The sequence below is a fragment of the Bactrocera tryoni genome, chromosome 3, assembly GCF_016617805.1.
Source record: "Bactrocera tryoni isolate S06 chromosome 3, CSIRO_BtryS06_freeze2, whole genome shotgun sequence".
In the NCBI taxonomy this organism is placed as follows: domain Eukaryota; kingdom Metazoa; phylum Arthropoda; class Insecta; order Diptera; family Tephritidae; genus Bactrocera; species Bactrocera tryoni.
The window spans coordinates 70,262,282-70,282,806 of NC_052501.1; the positions used below are offsets into that span (position 1 = coordinate 70,262,282).

General features: G+C 34.9%; 1 protein-coding gene across 1 annotated transcript in view; it reads left to right on the forward strand.

Moving 5' to 3' along the window:
* LOC120771802 (protein jim lovell) overlaps positions 1-7,495 on the forward strand; it is a 28,423-nt gene extending 20,928 nt beyond the window's left edge. The window contains exon 3 of the mRNA XM_040100004.1: positions 6,634-7,495. Coding sequence (XP_039955938.1) covers positions 6,634-7,484 — 851 coding nt within the window. The 3' untranslated portion in view covers positions 7,485-7,495. The remainder of the gene's footprint in view (positions 1-6,633) is intronic.
* The last annotated feature ends 13,030 nt before the right edge of the window (positions 7,496-20,525 follow it).

Here is a 20,525-nt window from a genome sequence, read left to right on the forward strand (position 1 = left end):
GCGAGCGAAAAGGTAGCACATAATAAAGAAAGTTGAATCGATATTTTATATCGATATGCAAACGTACTACTTATGTACAGTAAATATTGCCAATACAAAAATTTTAATACAATAAAGTATGCAAGTCTGGCAGCACAAATTATATACATACATAAGTATATACATACATAAATGCGAGTATATACTTTATATATACACATATACTTATAAATATGCTTGACTATATCTACTTCACATTTGCTTTGGCCGGTCATTCGACCAAATCGAATTGTTTTTGCCGAAATCGATTGCAGAATTTCGCAATTTGAAAAGTTATTTGCTTTGACTTACATTACAAATCGCGAATCACGTTTAAACTGTGCGCAAATCGGTCAAGCATAGTTACTAGCAACAAAACAAAATAAATAGTATGTGTAAGTTCATATGCTTGTATGTTATGTACCTTCACACATTAGAGTGGGTCAGAAAAACGATTTGTTTTGATTGTTACGCTGAAAAATAGGCAATTTTTTTATGAATTTTATAACACAATGAAAAAAATCGTTATAAATCGAAAACTTACTGATCTACAATAATGTTTTAAAAAATAAAATTTTTTTTTTAGCCACCCTAATGTACATATATGTATACTTTTCTATGGCTAATCAATAAATAAAAAGCTATTGAGACACAAAACTAAGGTATTTGTACCAAATTGGAGGTAAAGTTATGGTCAGAATCATGGGTAGAAATATATTAGGGTGGGTCGATAAAAAATAATCTTTTTTCTTAATAATTTTTATTAAAAAAATTGTTTAAATAGAAATACATATGACTTGAAATATATGAACTTAGCTTTTAGTAACTTTTGAATGATGAGGTTTATGAAAAAAGTAAATGAGAGAACATTTTTGTAGAGAATTCAATTTCCTTCATTTATAAAAGTATTAATAAGAAGATATGAACTTTTCTTTCCAATAATACGAAAAATATTAAACGCGAAGGACTTTCCAATTAATATTAAGAGCTCATAGGTTAAGATAGGTTAGTTAAATCAAAAAAGGCTGATATCCCGTGAGACCACCATAATCCCACTTGGTCTGTTAGACACGCCTGTACCTTCTGACATTCAATCCTTATAAGTATGGATAAAAAAAACCGTTACATAACGACAAGATGCCTAGAATCGGTCACAAATTTATCAAGTTTCCTAATATCTATACAGTCCGAGTTCGTAGAAAGTAAGGCAAGCAAGATACTTCAACCTTGGTCTCTCGAAAGCTGGTAGTGAAGGAAAAAGTGTCTAGACGTTTCCACTTAATCTTCGTTCCTCTAACTTTATGAAGCTGCGTCCTCCAAAATCTTTAGCCACAGCGCTTAAGTGCCAATGGAACAGTATCCAGTTACGACACTACGCCGATGTTAACCTTACAGAGAGCCAGCAGTTCAATGAACCTTTTATGATTCACTCTGAGCTAAAAGGCTTTCGCAACTTCACAAGTACTGATTGCTGACCAATGTTTACTGAGCACGCGTGGGCTCATAGATCCAGCGTCTGAAGGCACGTAAACAGTGGAACACCTGTTCGATACCAACCTAACGGGATTTGGGTAGAGGTGGCCTTTCTTGCAAACTTAACCGCCTTAAAATTTGCAACGTACATATATCCTGCATACTAGCTCGGCTATCGGTGTAGATTGATATCTTCCTTAAAAAAGTTTCAATTCGGAAAAGTATATCTGCTGCTACCTAGATGGCTGCCACTACTGCTTGGAAGACACTATAGTGGTCTGGCAGTTCGAATTAAAATTGGGAACTCCCGTCAGAAGATTCCTCTTTCGACGTTCTCCTTGAGCTTCAATCCATCCGTCAAAAAGCTCATTGCGCCCCTTCTCCAGTGACTCTGCGCCACCCACATATCCTTAGAAGGTATGTACAAGGACAGGAAACCTGAAACATTCGCTGTTTGAGAGCTCCCAACAGAAGACTTCTTCTTCAACATTCCCCTTGAGCTTCGATCCATCCATCAAAAAGCCTACTGCACGTCTTCTCCAGTGACTTCTCCACACTCCTATATCCCTCAAAGGTATGTACGCGGACTAGAAACGTGAAACATGCGAGCTAACGATAGAACACTCTCTCTTCAACATTCCCCTTCAGCTTCGAACCATCCGCCAAAAAGCTCACTGCACATTTTTTCCAGTGACTTCGCCCCACTTACATATCAATCGAAGATATCGATGACAAGATGAAGAAAGTTCCGTGACGCAATCTCCTAGTTATCAGGGCTGTAGGCGAAAAAAGAGAGAATTTCGGAATGTCCCTCTCTAAGACCCTTAATGTGTCCAGTTTTCTGGAGTCCAAGAGAAGACAAATACATAAATTAAGAGCTCATACTTGTAGAACGTTAGTTTGAGGTATTTACCAACCAATTTTTTAGAGCATAAGGTAAAAAAACTATTTTGACACACCCTAATATATACACATGTATACATTTATATAATAACAGTACGCTGCAACAGCTGCTATCATGAATAACTACTTCTTCCAGCACATAAGTACGTTTATCTAGCAATGAAAGTTAGTATTGTATATGTACATATGTATATGTAGCGAGTCATGACTCAACTGTTGATGCGGCTGATGATGTTGGCGGCTGCTCGACTCGTCGAAATCGTCAGAGATTCTTATCACTCTGCAAATATCGTGGCTTATGGCGGCGTCGGCAAGGCTTTTGGCTTTTCTCTTGCAATTTTATTTCACTTTTTGCTTTCATTTGTTTATTGCGGCAGTTTTTCGCATTTTTTCGCCATTTACTTGCCTTTTTGTTCAATTTTTACTTTATTTTTCAATATTTAGCATATTTGTGCGATATGCAAGCAGGCTTATTGTTGTAGCATTATTGTAGTAGAGCCGGCGTTGCTTACGAAAATGAAACCATAGATCCTGCACATGCGATAAACGGCAGAGCAATTGTTGCAAAAAAATTGTTTTGCTTTGTTGAAGAAAAAATAAGGTTAATAAAATAAACTAAATTTAAAACAATTCAAAAAACATTTAAAAAAATCAAAAAAAAAATTTTAAATTTACAAAAAATTAAAAAAAAAAATTTACATATAATACAAAAAATCTTCCAAAAGCAACAGTCATTTTTTGTTTTGTATACCTTGAATGTTAATTTTTTTTTTTTTGCATTTTTTTTGCTGCAAACAATACCACAACAATGGTTGAGTTCTGATCACGAATTATCAACAGCAATTACTTGCGCTTTGATAATTTCAGTCTTTTTTCGCAAATAATTGCAACGAAATAAAGAGATTAAATGTGCGCATGCGGAATGGCAACAGCGGCACGCTAACCTGTGTTGAAGCCTTGTAAGGAAAAAAGCGAAAATTGTCAAATATGTGAATGGTATGTTTTTTTTGTTATTGCTGCCATACCATATATGTTGTGAAGACCGCTGACATACTGTCTTCTTTTTTTGTATTTCTTCTGAGTGCTTTTCGATATCCAAACGCCGGATTAATTTGATTTATCATTTTATGATTTCTGTTTTGACAATTGATCTTATCGCTGATGACTTCGCGCATTAGCTTGGCGCCAGCACTTATTGAAAATCAAGCTAATGTCATAATCGTATTTCTGACGCGTGCTCCGAGCTGTCAAAGTTTACCATAAGTGCAGCCAATTACAATAAATGTCATGTTTAAGTGGCGCCTAGCCAACATTAATACTCAAATTTAGACAAATATGTTGCGTTCCATACGAAAGTTCTGTTATCTGTATCTGTTCGTCTATCCAAACATATTTAATGACATTTCTTTTTCCGAATGCTGGGAAATGTCAAAAATTTTTCATGAATTTGAGAAAAAAGTTTTGAACTCAGCTCAGTCTCACTCTTTCTCTCTCATCGTATGCTCATCTTTAATATCACTGAAAGCAAAGTTACCTTTAAAATCCACTCCAAAAGTCTTACCTCCTCCATGCTTAGCGGCTACCCCATCGGGTCGATCAAGAGAAACTGGTGTAGGACAGTGATAAATGTAATTGAAAAGTATCCAAATCATAATCAGTACATAATGGCTGTCTTTCTTGACATCTTCTTTTTCTTTATTGACGTAGACACCGCGATTATAGCTGAGTTTACAACAGCGCACCAGTCGTCGTCCGTTTCACTGTTCGGCGCAAGTTGGAGATTCCAAGTGCAGCTAGGTCCTTCTCTTTCTGGACTTTCCAATGTAGTGGAGGTCTTCCTCTTGCGTCAAATACTCGCAGAAGTGAAGTATTTTCATCCAGTCGGACAACATGACCTAGCCAACGTAGCCGCTGTCTCTTAATATCTTAATCGCTGACCTGTATATGCCACTATCGTCGTATATTTTGTACAGCTCATCGTTCAATCGACTGCGTTATTCGCCGCTGGGTTATTCGCCGCAAAGGATCATAAATCTACCACAAAACCTTTCTCTCGAAAACTCGTAGCGCCGACTAATGAAATGTTGTCATCGTCCATTCCTCTACATAACATAGCAAGACGGGGATGATGAGTGACTTCTTAGAATTTGATATTTGGTCTTTCTTGACATTGTTGGCTGTTTTATGGGTATAGAAATAACACAAGGTCAAGGCTTGCAGATAGACATGATCGATACTTTTGTACGAAATGGTTATAGCATCACATGAATCAGCGATACGAACAAGATAAATAGAGGCACTCATGAAGGTGGTGTCCTTTCCCTGGGTGGTGGCGCTGCAAGGACTCAAAACTATTTTGACTCCATGGAGAAGAGATGAAAACAGTAGCATATGCAGAGACATAGTGTGATGGTATCAGGGATACTTCCTTAAGCAATCAGTGGGATTAAGGAAAGTGCTCAACGTATAGGTTACACCTATGAGCCACGAAAAACAGACTAGATGTAAACCGCAGTTGAATTCAAAAGAATATTTAGCAGGAACTCGGCACTTAAAGTAAATATAGTTATATGGCTTTATGCGGCCGTGATTAGACCAATTCTGACATATGGAGCATTGGTTTGGAGGGCAGCATTAAAGAAACACTGTAATATCGGGAAATTAAATGGGATACAGTGTACATTTTTATAGGGGTTTCCAGAACTATTAAGTCATATCCGACTTATTGAAGGTTTGAACAGGAAGGATTATGAACATAGCGTCATACTGAACAAGCTAAATTTAAGTAAATCGGATTATATCGTCCCAGAGTTAGATTTCATTAACCAACTTCGGGCGAGGATACCCTCTAGATGTGAATACAGAAGAGATTTACTAGGGATAAAGAGTACAACTTCCATTTATATTTGCAAGTCGAAAATGAGCTGCGAATTTGAGGCGGGTGTATACTTCAATGAACTCGAAGTCTTTCTTTTGTATTTGGCTACCAAACTCAGCCAGCATCTTTCAATCGACAGTATTAGGTATAAAAAAGGCCAACCATATACACGCATAGCCAGGAGGCATGACTGGCCTTGTCGACACCACAGATTAATTCCAATAAAGTCAACAACTATTGGGAAGTTTTAACCTCACTGAGTTCCCGGTCACAGAAACGTGTCCAGCAACGAAAACGCAGTTGAGTTGGCAAAGCTTGTAGCCACTTTTGAGGCAGAGTTAATACCATGCCCGCTGAGACCGGGAAAGCAAAACGGATATAATAGTGTCATTGATAAATAGACTATACTAAAAACTAGAATTTGTTGTTTTTTGAGACTCTTGAAGTAAGCAAGCGATCGCTTAATTTGAGCTAACCCAAATGAAAGTAAAGTTTCTAAGAACAGAGTCCAGAATATTTCAAAGCAAAATTTAGCAAATTTTAGTTGATATATATATCTGCTTATATATGTATACATATATCCAGGTATTTACCCTCAACAGCGCACCATATTGTACTCCCACGTCAGGCGCTTAAAATCAATCCTTAATATTTATCTTTATAAAGCTTTGCCATATCACAATGGCATACAAGTATCTCCAAATCTCTTTATATCAACACAGCATAGCACTCTCACACACTCCCTCAACCTGTGTTGGAGATTATTGCAACTGATATGCAGGAGCCTTTGAGGCGCATTCGATAATATATGTACATACTCCATGCAAATGTTATAATTTGCATATGTAGGAAGCCGACCCGCGCGCAGCTTGATACCGCTGACGTCGAGGTGAGTCTAGAGGCGCTGAGTTGAAGAAACAATGCGCACACCTCAGTGCGGGCTCAAGCGCAGCAGGGCGTGGCTGAGTGCTGGGAGTATGTGAAAGACAATGACAACACAATGCCATTGGCACGCGGAGTGACACACATCACTAAATGGCGGGTATAAATATATGCAGGCATAACTTTAGGTGCTGAGGCGAGGTGTGTGTACGTTTAGTTTTATTGGAGAGAGGACAAAATTAAAACATTATCCGATTGTGGCAGGTGATAACCTCTTTGTGTGCGGCATGCTAGTGGGCAGGTGGAGCACGTGTTGGTAGAAAACTTTTTCATAAATGTAGAGAATTACGGAGTGTGTGTTCGATTGAGCTGGGATAATTTGTGTATTGCATAGCTTGCTAGGAATAAAGCTCGTCGCTTGCTACTACATATTTCTAAAAACTCAATTCTGGTGCTAACATTATCTCTTTATTTTGCAGTACCACGCCCAAAAGGACAACACTCTGCACCGCGCGGCGGTCCGCCACGTTCGTGGACGAATTCCGAGCTCACCGAGGCACTGCAGCATGTCTGGAACAAGAAAATGACCACCTCACAGGCGTCGCGCATTTTCGGCATACCCTACAACTCGCTGTTGATGTACGTGCGCGGCAAGTATGGCAAAAGCCTGAAACTGGAACAGCTGCGCAAGGACTGTATTAGCGGTCCACCGCTTGAATTGCTGCAACTGGGACTGGGCGGCGGTTCGGGTGGCGGTAAGAATAAAGAAGGCAAAGATAAATCAGCACATCGCAACTCAGAGAACTCAACGAAAAATAATAACGAACTCGACTTGGGCATACCGCTGCCGGGTATGGTGCCTGGCGGTAATGGACCAAGCGGGCCGCGCAGCGCCAGTTCTGAACCCGATTTGATTGGCGGACCCAATTCGCTCTTCGGTCCATTTCCCGGCGCTTTCTATCCCGACTTCCCCGGCGGCTTTCCTGGCCTGCCACTAAGCATGCTCAATCTACTCCCACCCACGGATCGTCATCAGCCACACGGCGCTGGCATGACGGCACTACATCATCTCGGCATGGATGAGGACTGCAAATCGGATCGTTCAAAACAATCCTCTTCGCTGGGTGATGACGATTTTGCTGCGAACGCCGCAGCATTAGCCGCCGGCGTACAACCGCTCGCGCTCAATCGCAACGAAAACGAACGACGCAGCGCCAATGACATACTCGCAAATGCCGGCGCGATAGGCGCGCCACAACCACCACCACCGCCGCCCATGAGCGCTGCCGTCGGCGGCGGTGGCCAGCAAAACGGCGGTATGCAAGATTGAAATTTCTGGCGGGATTGGGCCGCCAACCCCATGTTTTTCCCGCCGAACGACACATACGATGTGGAAGAGGCTATAAATGGCGGTATTGGTTTAGGTGGCCATCACCAGTATCAGCAGCACCAGCAACAGCAGCAGCACCAACACAACGAAGCGATGTCTGCGGAGCACAATGCCAACTGCGGCAGCAACGACAACGCCATCGGCAACGTCGTACGTGCGGCGCATCAGTTTCGTGAATTCAATCAAAACCTTTACATGGCAAGACGCAAGCTGAAGCGTCTGCGTCAACGGCAGTATCGACGCTATGACGCCAGCGTACGCGGCGCCAATAATGCGACGGACAGCGGCAACGCGGGCGCTAACAGTTTTATGGCGCTGCAGATGGGACCGCCGCCACCAACGTCAGCGTCCGCGGCGTTAGCGCTGCCGCTGCCGCCGGCGGTCATACGCACTTAGTTTAATTTGAACGCATTGTTGTAATATAAATTAAGTTCAATTATTGTACAATATTATAAGCAGCGTTGGTGACATGTGACCGGAAAGTAGTGAATAATAAAATTATATATTATATGTATGTACATTAAGTAAATAAATTAGTGAAAATTTGTGGCAGAGGCACAGGCAAGTTAAGCAGACAATTTTGCATATACTCGTATAAATTATTATAACTGTGAATCGATGTGAATAAGTATGTAATGAATATGCAATATTTTGACATTTTGTTTAATTATATGTTATACTTAAAAAAATTTGATAATTTTATTACATATGTACAAATGTATGTATGTATGTATATTTTAAAATATGGAGATTTGCTTTATACAACAACAACAATAATACTTCGGTTTTAATTTAAATGTGTTGAAACATATTTTTCTAAAACTAAAATTCCAATTGCACAGTGGTAGCAAAAGGTATGCAAAGCAACAAAATTATAAATAAATTTTTTCCAAAAAGAAATATTTTTTTACAAAATTTAATATAATTTAAATTTATTAAAAACAACATAAAACTTACCGATAAAGCTTAAATGCAAAATAGCGCACTAAAATTTAATTAATATTTTTTTATATTGATCAAATTTGACCCGGACTGCCAAAAAATATTATTTTAGAAAAAAAAAAGTTCGTATCGATTCAGTTTGCATGCACATTTTAAAAATTTAAACCTTAAATGTATCAAACCGCGTCAAAGTTATTTACACCAGCTGATCAAATTTGACCCGGACTGCCAAAAACTATTATTTTAGTAAAAAAAAAGTTCGTATCGATTCAATTTGCCTGCACATTTTAAAAATTCAAACTTTAAATGTATCAAACCGCGTCAAAATTACTTACACCAGCTGATCAAATTTGACCCGGGCTGACAAAAATTATTATTTACTTTAAATGTATCAAACCGCGTCAAAATTACTTACACCAGCTGATCAAATTTGAGCCGGGCTGACAAAAAATTCATTTAGTTACAAAAAAGTTCGTATCGAATAGGTTTGTTTATACATTTTAAACTTTAAATTAACCAATCCACATTATTAAAAATTATTGCATTAATTATACCAGCTGATCAAATTTGACCCGGACTCTCAAAAATAGCAGTTGGAACGCACTAAAATTATTATTGATTCGGTTTTCGCGTACAGTTTAAATGTACCAATCGGAGTCACATTCGATTACATCATCTGATCAAAAGTGACCCGGACCGACAAACAAAATGGGTTTTCTCACAAAAACTCTTCTAGATTCGGTTTGCCCGCACTGTTTAAGTAGACTAATTCTAGTAAATTGTGATTATAGCATCTTATCAAATTTGACACGGACTAACAAAACTATTGATTATACCATCCGATCAAATTTGACCCGGACTGGCAAAACAATTAATTTTCTTACATACACTTTTTTTCGATTCGGTTTGTGCGCTCAGCTCAAATAGACTAATTTAATTCTACTTAATTTTGATCATACCAGCTGATCAAATTTGACCCGGACTGACAAAAAAGTTTGAATGCACAAATAATATTATTATGCGGTTTGCGCACACAGTTTAAATGTACTAATCGGAGTCAAATATGATTACACCATCTGATCAAAATTGAATCGGACCGACAAAAAAAATGGTTTTCTTACAAAAACTCTTCTCAATTCGGTTTGCCGGTTTGCGCGCACACTTTAAATAATCTAATTAGAGTCAATTTTGATTAGCAGCATCCTATCAAATTTGACACGGTCAAAATAAATATTGATTATACCAACCGATCAAATTTGACCCGGACTGGCAAAAAAATTAATTTTCTTACCTACACTTTTTTCGATTCGGTTTGTGCGCTCAGCTCAAATAGACTAATTTAATACGACTTAATTTTGATCATGCCATCTGATCAAATTTGACCAGGACTGACAAAATTTTTTTTTTATTATTTGAAAACACAAAATTTTTATCGTTTCAGTTTGTATGCACAGTTTAAATGGCCGAGTTCGAGAATTCGAGTCAAATTTCATTATACCATCTGATCAAATTTGACTGACAAAAAATTAATTTTAATACAAAAAATCTTCTCCAAACGGGTTGAGCACACATTTAATGGACCAAACCATGTAAATTTTAAATATGCCGTCAGATCAAAATTGACTCGAACTGACAAAAAAAAAATAATTTTCTGCAAAAAAAACTTTTATCGATGCTGATCAAATTGGACCCAGATTTTAATACAAAAAAATTCTTATCGCCTCTATTTCCGTTTATATGGTCCGATCCGCGTCAATTTAGGTTTTTCCACCTGATCAAATTTGACCCGAACTGACAAAAAAAATTATTTTTTTTTAAAGAAAAATAACGATTCTTATCGAATTTGACGCAAACTGGCAAAAGCAAATATTTTAACACAAAAACTTTCTTAGGGATTGGGATCAAATTTGACCCGGACTGACAAAAAAATGAATTTTTATAAAAAAAAAATCTTATTGATTCTGATAAAATTTTACCCATACTGACAAAAACAAATATTTTAATACAAAAAAAGTCTTATCGATTCTGATCAAATTTGAACCGGATTGTAAAAAAATTAATTTTTACACAAAAAAAGTTATAGATTCGGTTTGCGCGTTTAGCTTAAATTACATTTTTATTTAAAATTTAATTTAATATTTAATACAAACAATGCTTTGCGTGCTGTTTTGCTCCACTGTCACCGTTTATTTATAAACAATTTTAGTTTTTGGTGCTTTTAGTTCCTATTTTACTGAGGCGTAGCAAATATATTCACAAAAAAATATGCGAAACTTTTAAATATAAAAATATTTTATGCTTAAACATAAATACAAATAATTTTTACTCGCTTTTAAAGCAAAACTATTATGTTAAATTAATGATTATTTTATTGCCTAATATAAATTCCTACTATTATTAGCCGATATTCTATTAAATATTTATATAAAAATTATTATTAAAATTATTTTATGTTGTAATTCAACACGTTTACACACTTCATCATAAATAATCAAAATATTTTTAAACATTTTTTATGGCAATCTATGTAAATATCATATAATATTTATATAACAGCACTAGTATTAACATAACAGTAAGCAAAAAGGAAATAAAATAATATGGCAGCTGACCAAGATCCGTTTTGCTGTGGAAGAAAAATCATTAAACAAGCGTAATTAAGTTGCCGATGGAGATTATTGTAAAAGCTATAGTATTATGATTGTACCAAAATTTTTAAACAAAAACAAAACAAAAATATTAATATTATTGTATAAGCTCATGAGACATAATAAAATTTTGAGTGTAGAAACTCATAATAAATATTCGAAAAGCACACAAACTCGTATAAGTTGTTTATAAAATAGTATAAAAGTTAGAGGTTGGCGAGATTCATACGCGAGAGCGAGAGTGCAAGTTTGTTAACACCAAATTTGCTTGTCAATTTTTCTTTTTTTTTTATTTCTTGATGCTACAAATTTTTTCCATACAATCAGACTTCCAGAAGTTAAACAGTTTTATGTTTGATTAAGAATTTTTTGAGAAAAACCTATCCAAACCCAGACGCCAAAGTAAGCAAGCAAGAAGCATGATAATTATTAATGTGAGGTATAGACGCTGTCAATTTTTTTGAAAATAAAAATATTTTGAATTATCATACAAACGGGCTTAAAAAAATTAAAAAAGGCTATATTTTGTAATAAACTAATTTTAAACGAAACTAAGTAACCCATTTGAGAAATTTTTAAAAATTTTATCTTCAAAATTGAAATAAAATTCTTTGGCATACTCTTCGATCGCCTGAAAAGGGATTCCACGGAGCGGCTATTTCAGTTTGGGAAACAAGAAAAAATCACACAGAGCCATCTGGTGAATATGGTGCTTGATAGTTGGTATTCATTACGTTTTTAGCTTTAAACTCGGTCAAAATCGTCGCTCTTTGCGATGGTGCATTATCATAGTGTAAAATCCATGAATTGTTCTTCCACAATTTCGGCCGTTTCGTCGGATGTTCTCACCCAAAACTCCTTAATGCGACCAAATAGAACTGCTTATTGACCGTCTGTCCCTCCTGAACAAATTCATGCTGCACCAAACCACGAATATCGAAAAACCGTGAGCATAACCTTGAGTTTTGAGCAGCTTTGTCTTGATTTTTTTTTTTGTTTCGGCTCGTTTTTTTCCTTCCTTTCCGATGATTGTTGACTTGTTTGCGTGTTCGACTGATAAACCCATGTCTCATCAGCAGTTTAAATGCTCTCCATGAATGTGGGATCCGAATTCGCAAGATCAGACATGTCCAAAGCGACCTGTTTATGGTACTCTTTTACTCATCTTTATCGGAACGATTCGAGCAAGAACGCGTTTCATACCCAAAAAATCCACCTAATTCATTTGAACGGACGCGCGAGAGATGTTCAGCTCTCTTGCCATCTCTCTAACACTTGCGTGACGATTTTCAAACACAATATCCGTCACTTTTTCAAATATTTTCATGAGGTGAAAAGGGCGAAGGTCGTCCAGAACGAGGCATGTCTTCAACGATCTCTCGACCGTCTTCGAAGGCTTTGTACCACACTTTTTTGTCACAATGTAATAAATATATGCATTTTTGTGTTAAAAAAAATCCCACCGGTGTAGATTTCAATTCAAAAATGCTTATATTGTTGAGATATGTTTGCTCTTTTTCTCAATATATACAGACAGTAGTTGAGTTTTTGAATAGGAAAAAACCCCGAGGCAGGTTCAAAAATTCATATATTGCGGAGTTATTTATTTGTTCTGTATATAATGAAAGTGCATTTTAACCCATAAATTCGTTATAATTTTTGGCTCACGCTAAGATACACATATTTATAATTATTTATTGCTTATCTGTCGTAAAAATTAGAAAACCATAATAATAACTTTTTATAAAAAAAAATTTGCCGAAACTTTTTGTCAAAATTGTTATAGTTTTTGTTAATTTTCTTTTTTATTTTTTTCTTTTATTTTTGTTAAAATATTTACGTTTTGTCGTGAAAATTAAAAAACAACAATAATATTTTTTTATAAAAAAGTTTTAGCTAAATTGTTTTTTTATAATTTTTACGATTTTTGTTAAAACTTTTATCAATTTTTGTTGAAATTTTTATGATTTTTTGTTAAAATGGTTACGTTTTGACGTGAAAATTAAAAAATAGTAATAATAATTTTTTCTAAAAAAAAAAAGTTACGGTAAACTTTTTGTTAAAATTTTTATGATTTTTGTTAAAATGTTCATGATTTTTTTTTTCATTTTTTAAATTTTTGTTAAAATACTTTCGTTTTGACATAAAAATTAAAAAAAAAACAAGGTAATAAGTATTTTTAATAAAAAAAAATTTTACCGAAACTTTTTGTTAAAATTTTTATGATTTTTGTTAAAATTGTTATCAATTTTTGTAAAAATTTTTTTTAATTTTTGTTAAAATATTTACGTTTTTACGTGAGAATTAAAAAAACAATAATAATAATTTATTATTAAAAAATTTACCGAAACTTTTTGTTAAAATCTTTATGATTTTTGTTAAAGATTTTTGATTTTTCGTAAAATATTTCCGTTTTGACGTGAAAATTAGAAAAAAAGATAGTAATTATTTTTAATAAAAAAAAATTGTTTACTTTTAAATTTTTGATTTTTTTTTTTTTTGATTTTAGTTAAAATTTTTATGATTTTTGTTAAAATATTTACATTTTAACGTGAGAATTAAAAAAACAATAATAATAATTTTTTATTAAAACAATTTACCGAAACTTTTTGTAAAAATTTTTATGGCATTTTTTAATTTTTTTAAAATTGTTTTCATTTTTTTTTTTTTTATTTTTGTAAAAATATTTACGTTTAGACGTGAAAATGAAAAAGCAATAATAATCATTTTTTATAAAAAAAATTTTACCGATTTTTTTTTTAATTTTTAAGAGTTTTTTTTTTTAATTTTTAAGAGTTTTTTTTTTAATTTTACCGAAGCTTTTGTTAAAACTTTTATGATTTTTGTTAAATTTTTTTTGATTTCTCTTAAGTTTTTGAATTTTTTTTTTATTTTTGTTAAAATATTAACGTTTAGACATGCGAATTTTTGTTTGAGGATTGGGATTTTTTTCGATTTCAAGTCGCAATAAGGTTTCTTCCTTAATATTTGAAATAAAAAAATACACTCAATTTGGTACATCGCAATCGAAATTTACACCATATTTCTTAGAAAAAAAATGTTACAATATAAATTTTTCAAAATTTTGAATATTTTAATTTTTCACATAATTTTTGAGGTTATGTGAAGTATGTGTGCATAGAAAAGTTATAGCTCTTTTCGTTACCTAAAAATTGCCATATAACTTTTTCCTACAGGACTTGCAATTTGGACGAAAAACGAGATAAGCCGTTTTTAATCTCTGAAAATTCAAACCTCTCTTTCCCGACCTCAAATCGCCCTTAAGTTATTTTTATTTTCATTTTTGTCAATATAACTTTCGTTTCCAATGAATTATATATTTACATGATTTATTTTTCCTTCAAAAATTTGCTGCGCTGGTCTATAAATTCAAAGTTGGTTATAATAAGACTTTTTTCTCTTTAAAGGGGTAAACTTACCATCCGCACGAAAATTGTAAAAAAAAATAGTTAATAAAACAGCATTTCATATCGTCACCTAAAATGCAAAACAACGTATTAACAAAAATCGAAATTGAGTTTTTTATGGCTGACGATTCACGGCATCATGTTACATACATATATGTATGTAGCATAAAATTTTCAGCTACATCTGTCAGATATAACCTATATGTAACCTATATATAACCTATATATAACATATATATAACCAATATATAACCATTTTAAAACCAAAACTCAAATTTTGTTTCAATATGAGTGGTTTTTATTATATCATTTTTCCTTCGCCTATAAACTTATGAAAAGTCATGTTACGTTATTTTACATTTCTGGTGACGATATAGTGAAATGAATATATGGGTTGTTTTACTTATTTTCTTTTCCTTTCACATTTTCTGCACTCAAATTTAATATTAACTCCAAGCCTAACGAATATATATATATACATTTTCCCGTAGTTCCTAGGTGGAACATAGCGCCTCAGCGAATATAAGCATCACCCTAAAGGAGCCATTGAAAAACAAAAAAAGACGTGAACTAAAGAACATTTTTGTATACGCTCAAAATAAAAACCCAAATGTACAAAAACAAAAACTTCAACGTTTTTAGAATTAGAAAAACAAAAATTAAGAAAAAATAATAAAACAACAAAACAAATACATACAAAGGACAACAGAATTTATAACTTCAAATTTGAAACAGGTTCATTAGAGTAGAAAAGTAGAATGCGAAAAAGTGCAGAAGCAACATAAAATATATGGCGTAATATATAAAATCTTATATATAAAAAATATATGTATAATTAGCAGTTAGTATATAGAAATATTAGTGTTAACACGAAAGCACACCGTGCGTCTGTATGTTTGAGCATTTAATTACAACAAAGACAAGCAGCTAAAACGAAATTATAAAATTATTCAAATAAATATGAAACAAAATAAGATTTAGTAATGCAAACAGGGTAAAACAACAACAAAGTATGAAAATAAAAAATAAAAAAAAACACAAAAATTAAATAGAAATAAAAATAGAAATACAGTGATTACTATAGAATTTTATACCGATATGTATGTATATTAACTGTAAAATAAAACCAGAAATCGGAAATAGAATAAGTTTAGACAAATAATCGCGTTTAAAATTTGTAATTTCAGTATAAAAATAGTTTTCACACGTTCCAAAAAACTCCCAGGCATGTGTAAGTGTATATACATTAGAGTGGATGAAAAAGAATGGTCTGAAAGTGTAACATCTGGTGATGGCGAACCCGATACCCCAATCAATGTCGATGGAATAGAGGTTCCATTGCCCGTCTAAGATAAGATTCGAATAGCAATTACCCGCCTGTAGAACAACAAAGCGGCTGGCGACGATGGATTACTGGCCGAGCTTTTCAAATACGGCGGCGAAGAACTAACAAGGTGAGCATCGGCTACTTTACATGGTAGGTCGAATGAAAGCATGACCAAAGATTGGAACCTAAGTTTGCTCTGCCCAATCCACAAGAGGAGGTACCCCACAATCTATGCCAATTACCGTGGGAAAAGCCACTTTAATATCGCATATAAGATCTTATCGAGCGTAGTGTATAAAAGACTGAACCGTCAACAAACTGATTGGAATTTATCAGTGTCGCTTTATCCATCGAAAATCTACTATCGACCAGATTTTCATCATGCGCTAAGTCTTGGTAATGATCTGTGTTAGAAATTTTGACTTCAATCACCTCTCCGTAGATTTTAAAGCTGCTTTGGACAGCACGAAAAAGAACCGCCTCTGTGTTGCTATGTCTGAACTTGGTATCCCCGCAAAGCAATACCAAAAGCTCCGACAAGATCGAGAAGGACCTCTCCGAGCTCCCTATCGTGCGACTTTTTCAATCTAATCTTGAAGAAAATAATACGAGCTGCAGAGTTAAATAGAGACGGTACAATTTTCTATAAGAGTTCGTCGATGATATCATTGACCTCAATAATCGCGTCGTTAGTTCTGCTTTCTCCAGACTGGGTAAGGAAACAAAGCGTATGGGTCTGATTGTGACCGAGGACAATTAAGAGCCCATACTCTGAGAGATTTTCGTAGATGTCCAAGAACCTATTTTTCAGACTTTTAATCGAAAAAAAATATTCGTATTTTTTACCCACCCGTGTGTATACTCGTACATACTTACACAAACAGTTAAGTAAGCTGTTATTTTGTACCTATGTTTCAAAAATTTTCATAAAACATCGCTAAATTATTTAAAAAACAAGCAACCAAATAAACATCTAGGTATGTGTGTGTATGTATGATATATTTTTAATTGTAACTATTGTTAATTAGATGAATAACTGTAATTATTTCAGTTGTGCGCTGAAACTATTAAAAAGTTGTATAGAATGTATTTAATAAATTATATAATGACAGAAAAAACATATATGTATAAGTGCATATAAGCATATATATATAGCATTAAATTATAATTAATTAATATGTATTTATTTGATAGTAAGCTGGAAAACGGAAATATATTGTGTAAGTGATTTAAATAAATTTAAATAAATAAACAAAACTTTAAATAGAAATAAAAATAAGAAAACTTTAACTTCGGTTGCCTAAGGTTGTACGAGGGCTGCTATATATATTGCTGGCCTAATAATGAAAATAGGAATATTTATCAACGAAAATGGTTTTATTGTTTTTCAAAATATTCTCCATCAAGATTTATACACTTTTGCATGCGCTCAAGCCAATTTTCTAAGCACTTTTTCCACTCCGATTGGGACACCTCCAAAACATGGTTTTTGAATGCTTCAACAGCATCTTCTGGCGACGAAAATCGGTGACCACGCATTATTTGCTTGATGTGTATGAATAAAACGAAGTCATTGGGTGCCAAGTCAGTGCCAAGTATGGCGGCTGACCCATCAATTCGACGTTTTGGCCGGTCAAAAAGGCGCTGGTTTGAGCCGATGCGTGAGAGCTCGCATTGTCATGGTGCACAATGATTCGTCTTCTCTTGTTCGTTTTTCGAATTTCTCCGAAGACTTCAGGCAAACAAATGGCGGTGTACCACTCAGAATTGACCGTCCTACGTTGCTCAAGCGGAACAGTCGCCACATGACCAGTTTTGCCGAAGAAACAGGCGACCATTTGCTTCGAAGTGCTTCTTCCACGAACAACTTTCGAGGGATTTGGCTCTTAGTGTTGCCTAGGCCAGAAATATATATAGCAGCCTTCGTAATACCCTGCACAGTTGCATTTTAATAGCATAGAAGGGTATAAAAAGATGTTTATATATAGATGCTATAGTAGTCCGATCTGAAAACTTTGTTCGGAGAATGTAGTGTTATCTTGGAAAAAATTCTGTGTCAAATTTCGCGAAGATATTTCCTCAGTTATAAGGTTTTTCAAACAAGGACTTGAATTTGCTCGAACAGTTTGTATGCCAGCTTTACTATATAATCCTCCGATCTGTAAAATATGTTCAGATATTATAGCGATGTCTTTGAATTCCGTGAAAATATCTCGTCAGATAAAAAAGTTTTCCAAGCAAGAACTGGATTTTGGTTGAGCAGTCTCTAAAGCAGCTATATTATATAATGGTCCGATATGAATAATTTCTAAGAAGTATATAGCGCAATTTTGGGTAACAATCTGCGCAAAATTTCGAGAAGAGATCTCTAGAAATTAAAAAAAAAAGTTTTCCATGCAAATACCTTATTTTGATTGCTCAGTTTGTATGACAGCTTTATGCTATATTTGTCCAATATCGGCGGTTTCATCAAAGGAATAGCTTCTACTTTTCTGTACGAAAAGGACATGTAAAAATTTTCAAGTTGATGTCACAAAAACTGAGGGTATAGTTCGCGTATACAATGTTTACCAAGAGGAAATGCCGTAATTTTGACAGCTCGTGGCGGCCATCAAAGATTTGTGTCAGTGTGTTCAGTAACATTTGCCATTATAATTTGATTATAATCTCCATGATAGTGTGCCAACTACCCGGCAAAGAATAGCCAAAGTAAAGGAAACATTGCTGCCATTCAGGCCAATGTTGAGGTCAATTCGAATCTGTCGCTTCAACGTCGTTCTGCACTAGGGTCTCTTTCCGATAAGCATTGAAGCTGACAGATCATTTGAAGCGCCGCAGCTTTGCCGATTGTACGCTGGAAATGATCATCGATTTTCATCCAAAAATCATTTTCTTAGTTGCGTCCCATTTCTGACTTAATGGCTTCATCAACAAACAAAAATATCGCTATTATGTCGAATCAAATCGTAGTGTTCTTCAGGAAACCACAATTGCGTGCTCAATTACCATTTGGTGCGAATTATGGTATGGCGGCATTACCGGGCCTTATTGCTTTCGATGTTGATCGACTTTCTTTTCCCCGAATTTGATGAAATCGAAGACTATGCGCCGGCTCCTGTTTTCATGTCTAAACATGGGCACATTGCATGCAAAGTTTGTCGACTCGTTAGTCAAATTATAGCCTGTGCCATTCTATAAGGTTATGTTAAATCAAAAGCTTACGCCAATCAGCTAGCAACGCTGGAGGAGATCTAAGAGAACATTCAACGCACAATAGCCGAAATTTCATCCGAAATATCGTCGATAGAGGACTTTACTTTTCAATTGCCTACTCAGTTCGTAGTAGCACCTGTTGGCAAGAGTTATTCTGCGTTGGACTTCGGGCCTAATGTTGTTAATGCTGTTTACAAGATAAACGTAATTATCTACGACTTCAAACTTAGTGTATTGCTCATACCAAATTAACCGGTTATATAACTGATATAACCACTGTGTTTATCAGTTAGTCCTAACATATGAAAATTTATTTATCCAATCATTAGCTTCTTGATAAAAATTGACTGCATCTCAAACGTAAATGACAGAAGATAACAAAAACCAAGTTTGTAAGCCTCATTAAAATAATTACTTAATAAAAGTTGTGTTACCCTGCACGCTAGTACACCCCGTGTGGTTTTCGGTATGTACTAAAAATGTTCATTGCTAAAATAAAGATTTCTCTAGAGCGCCACCTACGGAAAAAATTATGTAATGCTGAGGTTTCCGTATGTGCTAAAGTTTGACCAGAGAACGTATGTCAAAGAACGTATAACAGATAAACGTTCTCTGTCTGTAATTTACGTTCTCTGCATAAAGGGTGTTTTTTTAAAGACCATAATGTTTTAAAAATTTCGAGCAAGTGCTAGCCGAAGCTGGGTCGGATAAATTCCAGTCGAGGAGCACAATTTTCGACCACGACAGCAAAAACGCGCCGAATAATCTCTTACGAGGCGTCAATCGTCTCGTTATTACCTGTGTAGACAAGGGTCTTCACTTAACCCCACAAAAAATAGTGCATTGGTGTTACATCGCACGGTCTTGGAAGCCACGCTACAAGTACACGGCGGAGACAATGCACTAAATTGATTGTCCACATCAACATACTCCAGTTCGGGCACAAAAAGTTCACTAATCATGACTCTATAGCGAACTCCATTACATGTAACATTGTGAACGGCTTAAAGAAGCTGAAGAAGTATGGACCGCTCTACTCAAAAATCACACACGCGCAGTGACTTTTTGAGGATTTGACGGCATCTCAAGAATAGCTTGTAGATTATCATCACTACAAATGCGACAATTTAGTTTTTTCCATTCCACTTCGTCTAAAAAAACACCCTCTATATAAATTTGAATCATGAATTGTACCAAACTGCAATAGAAGCAATAACTTTTCATCAAATAGCCAGCTGATAAGCCGGGGGGTGGGGGTTTGTTTGGCAGTACAAAATACTCAAACAATAATTATCTCAATACATGCCCAGTTTAAAAAGATTACAAGTCCACTGATGTTCATACACTTGCTAAATTAATTGCCGATTATATAGCGTCTATCAGTTAATAACAGAAGCCTGATAATTTAGTACTTCGTACATTG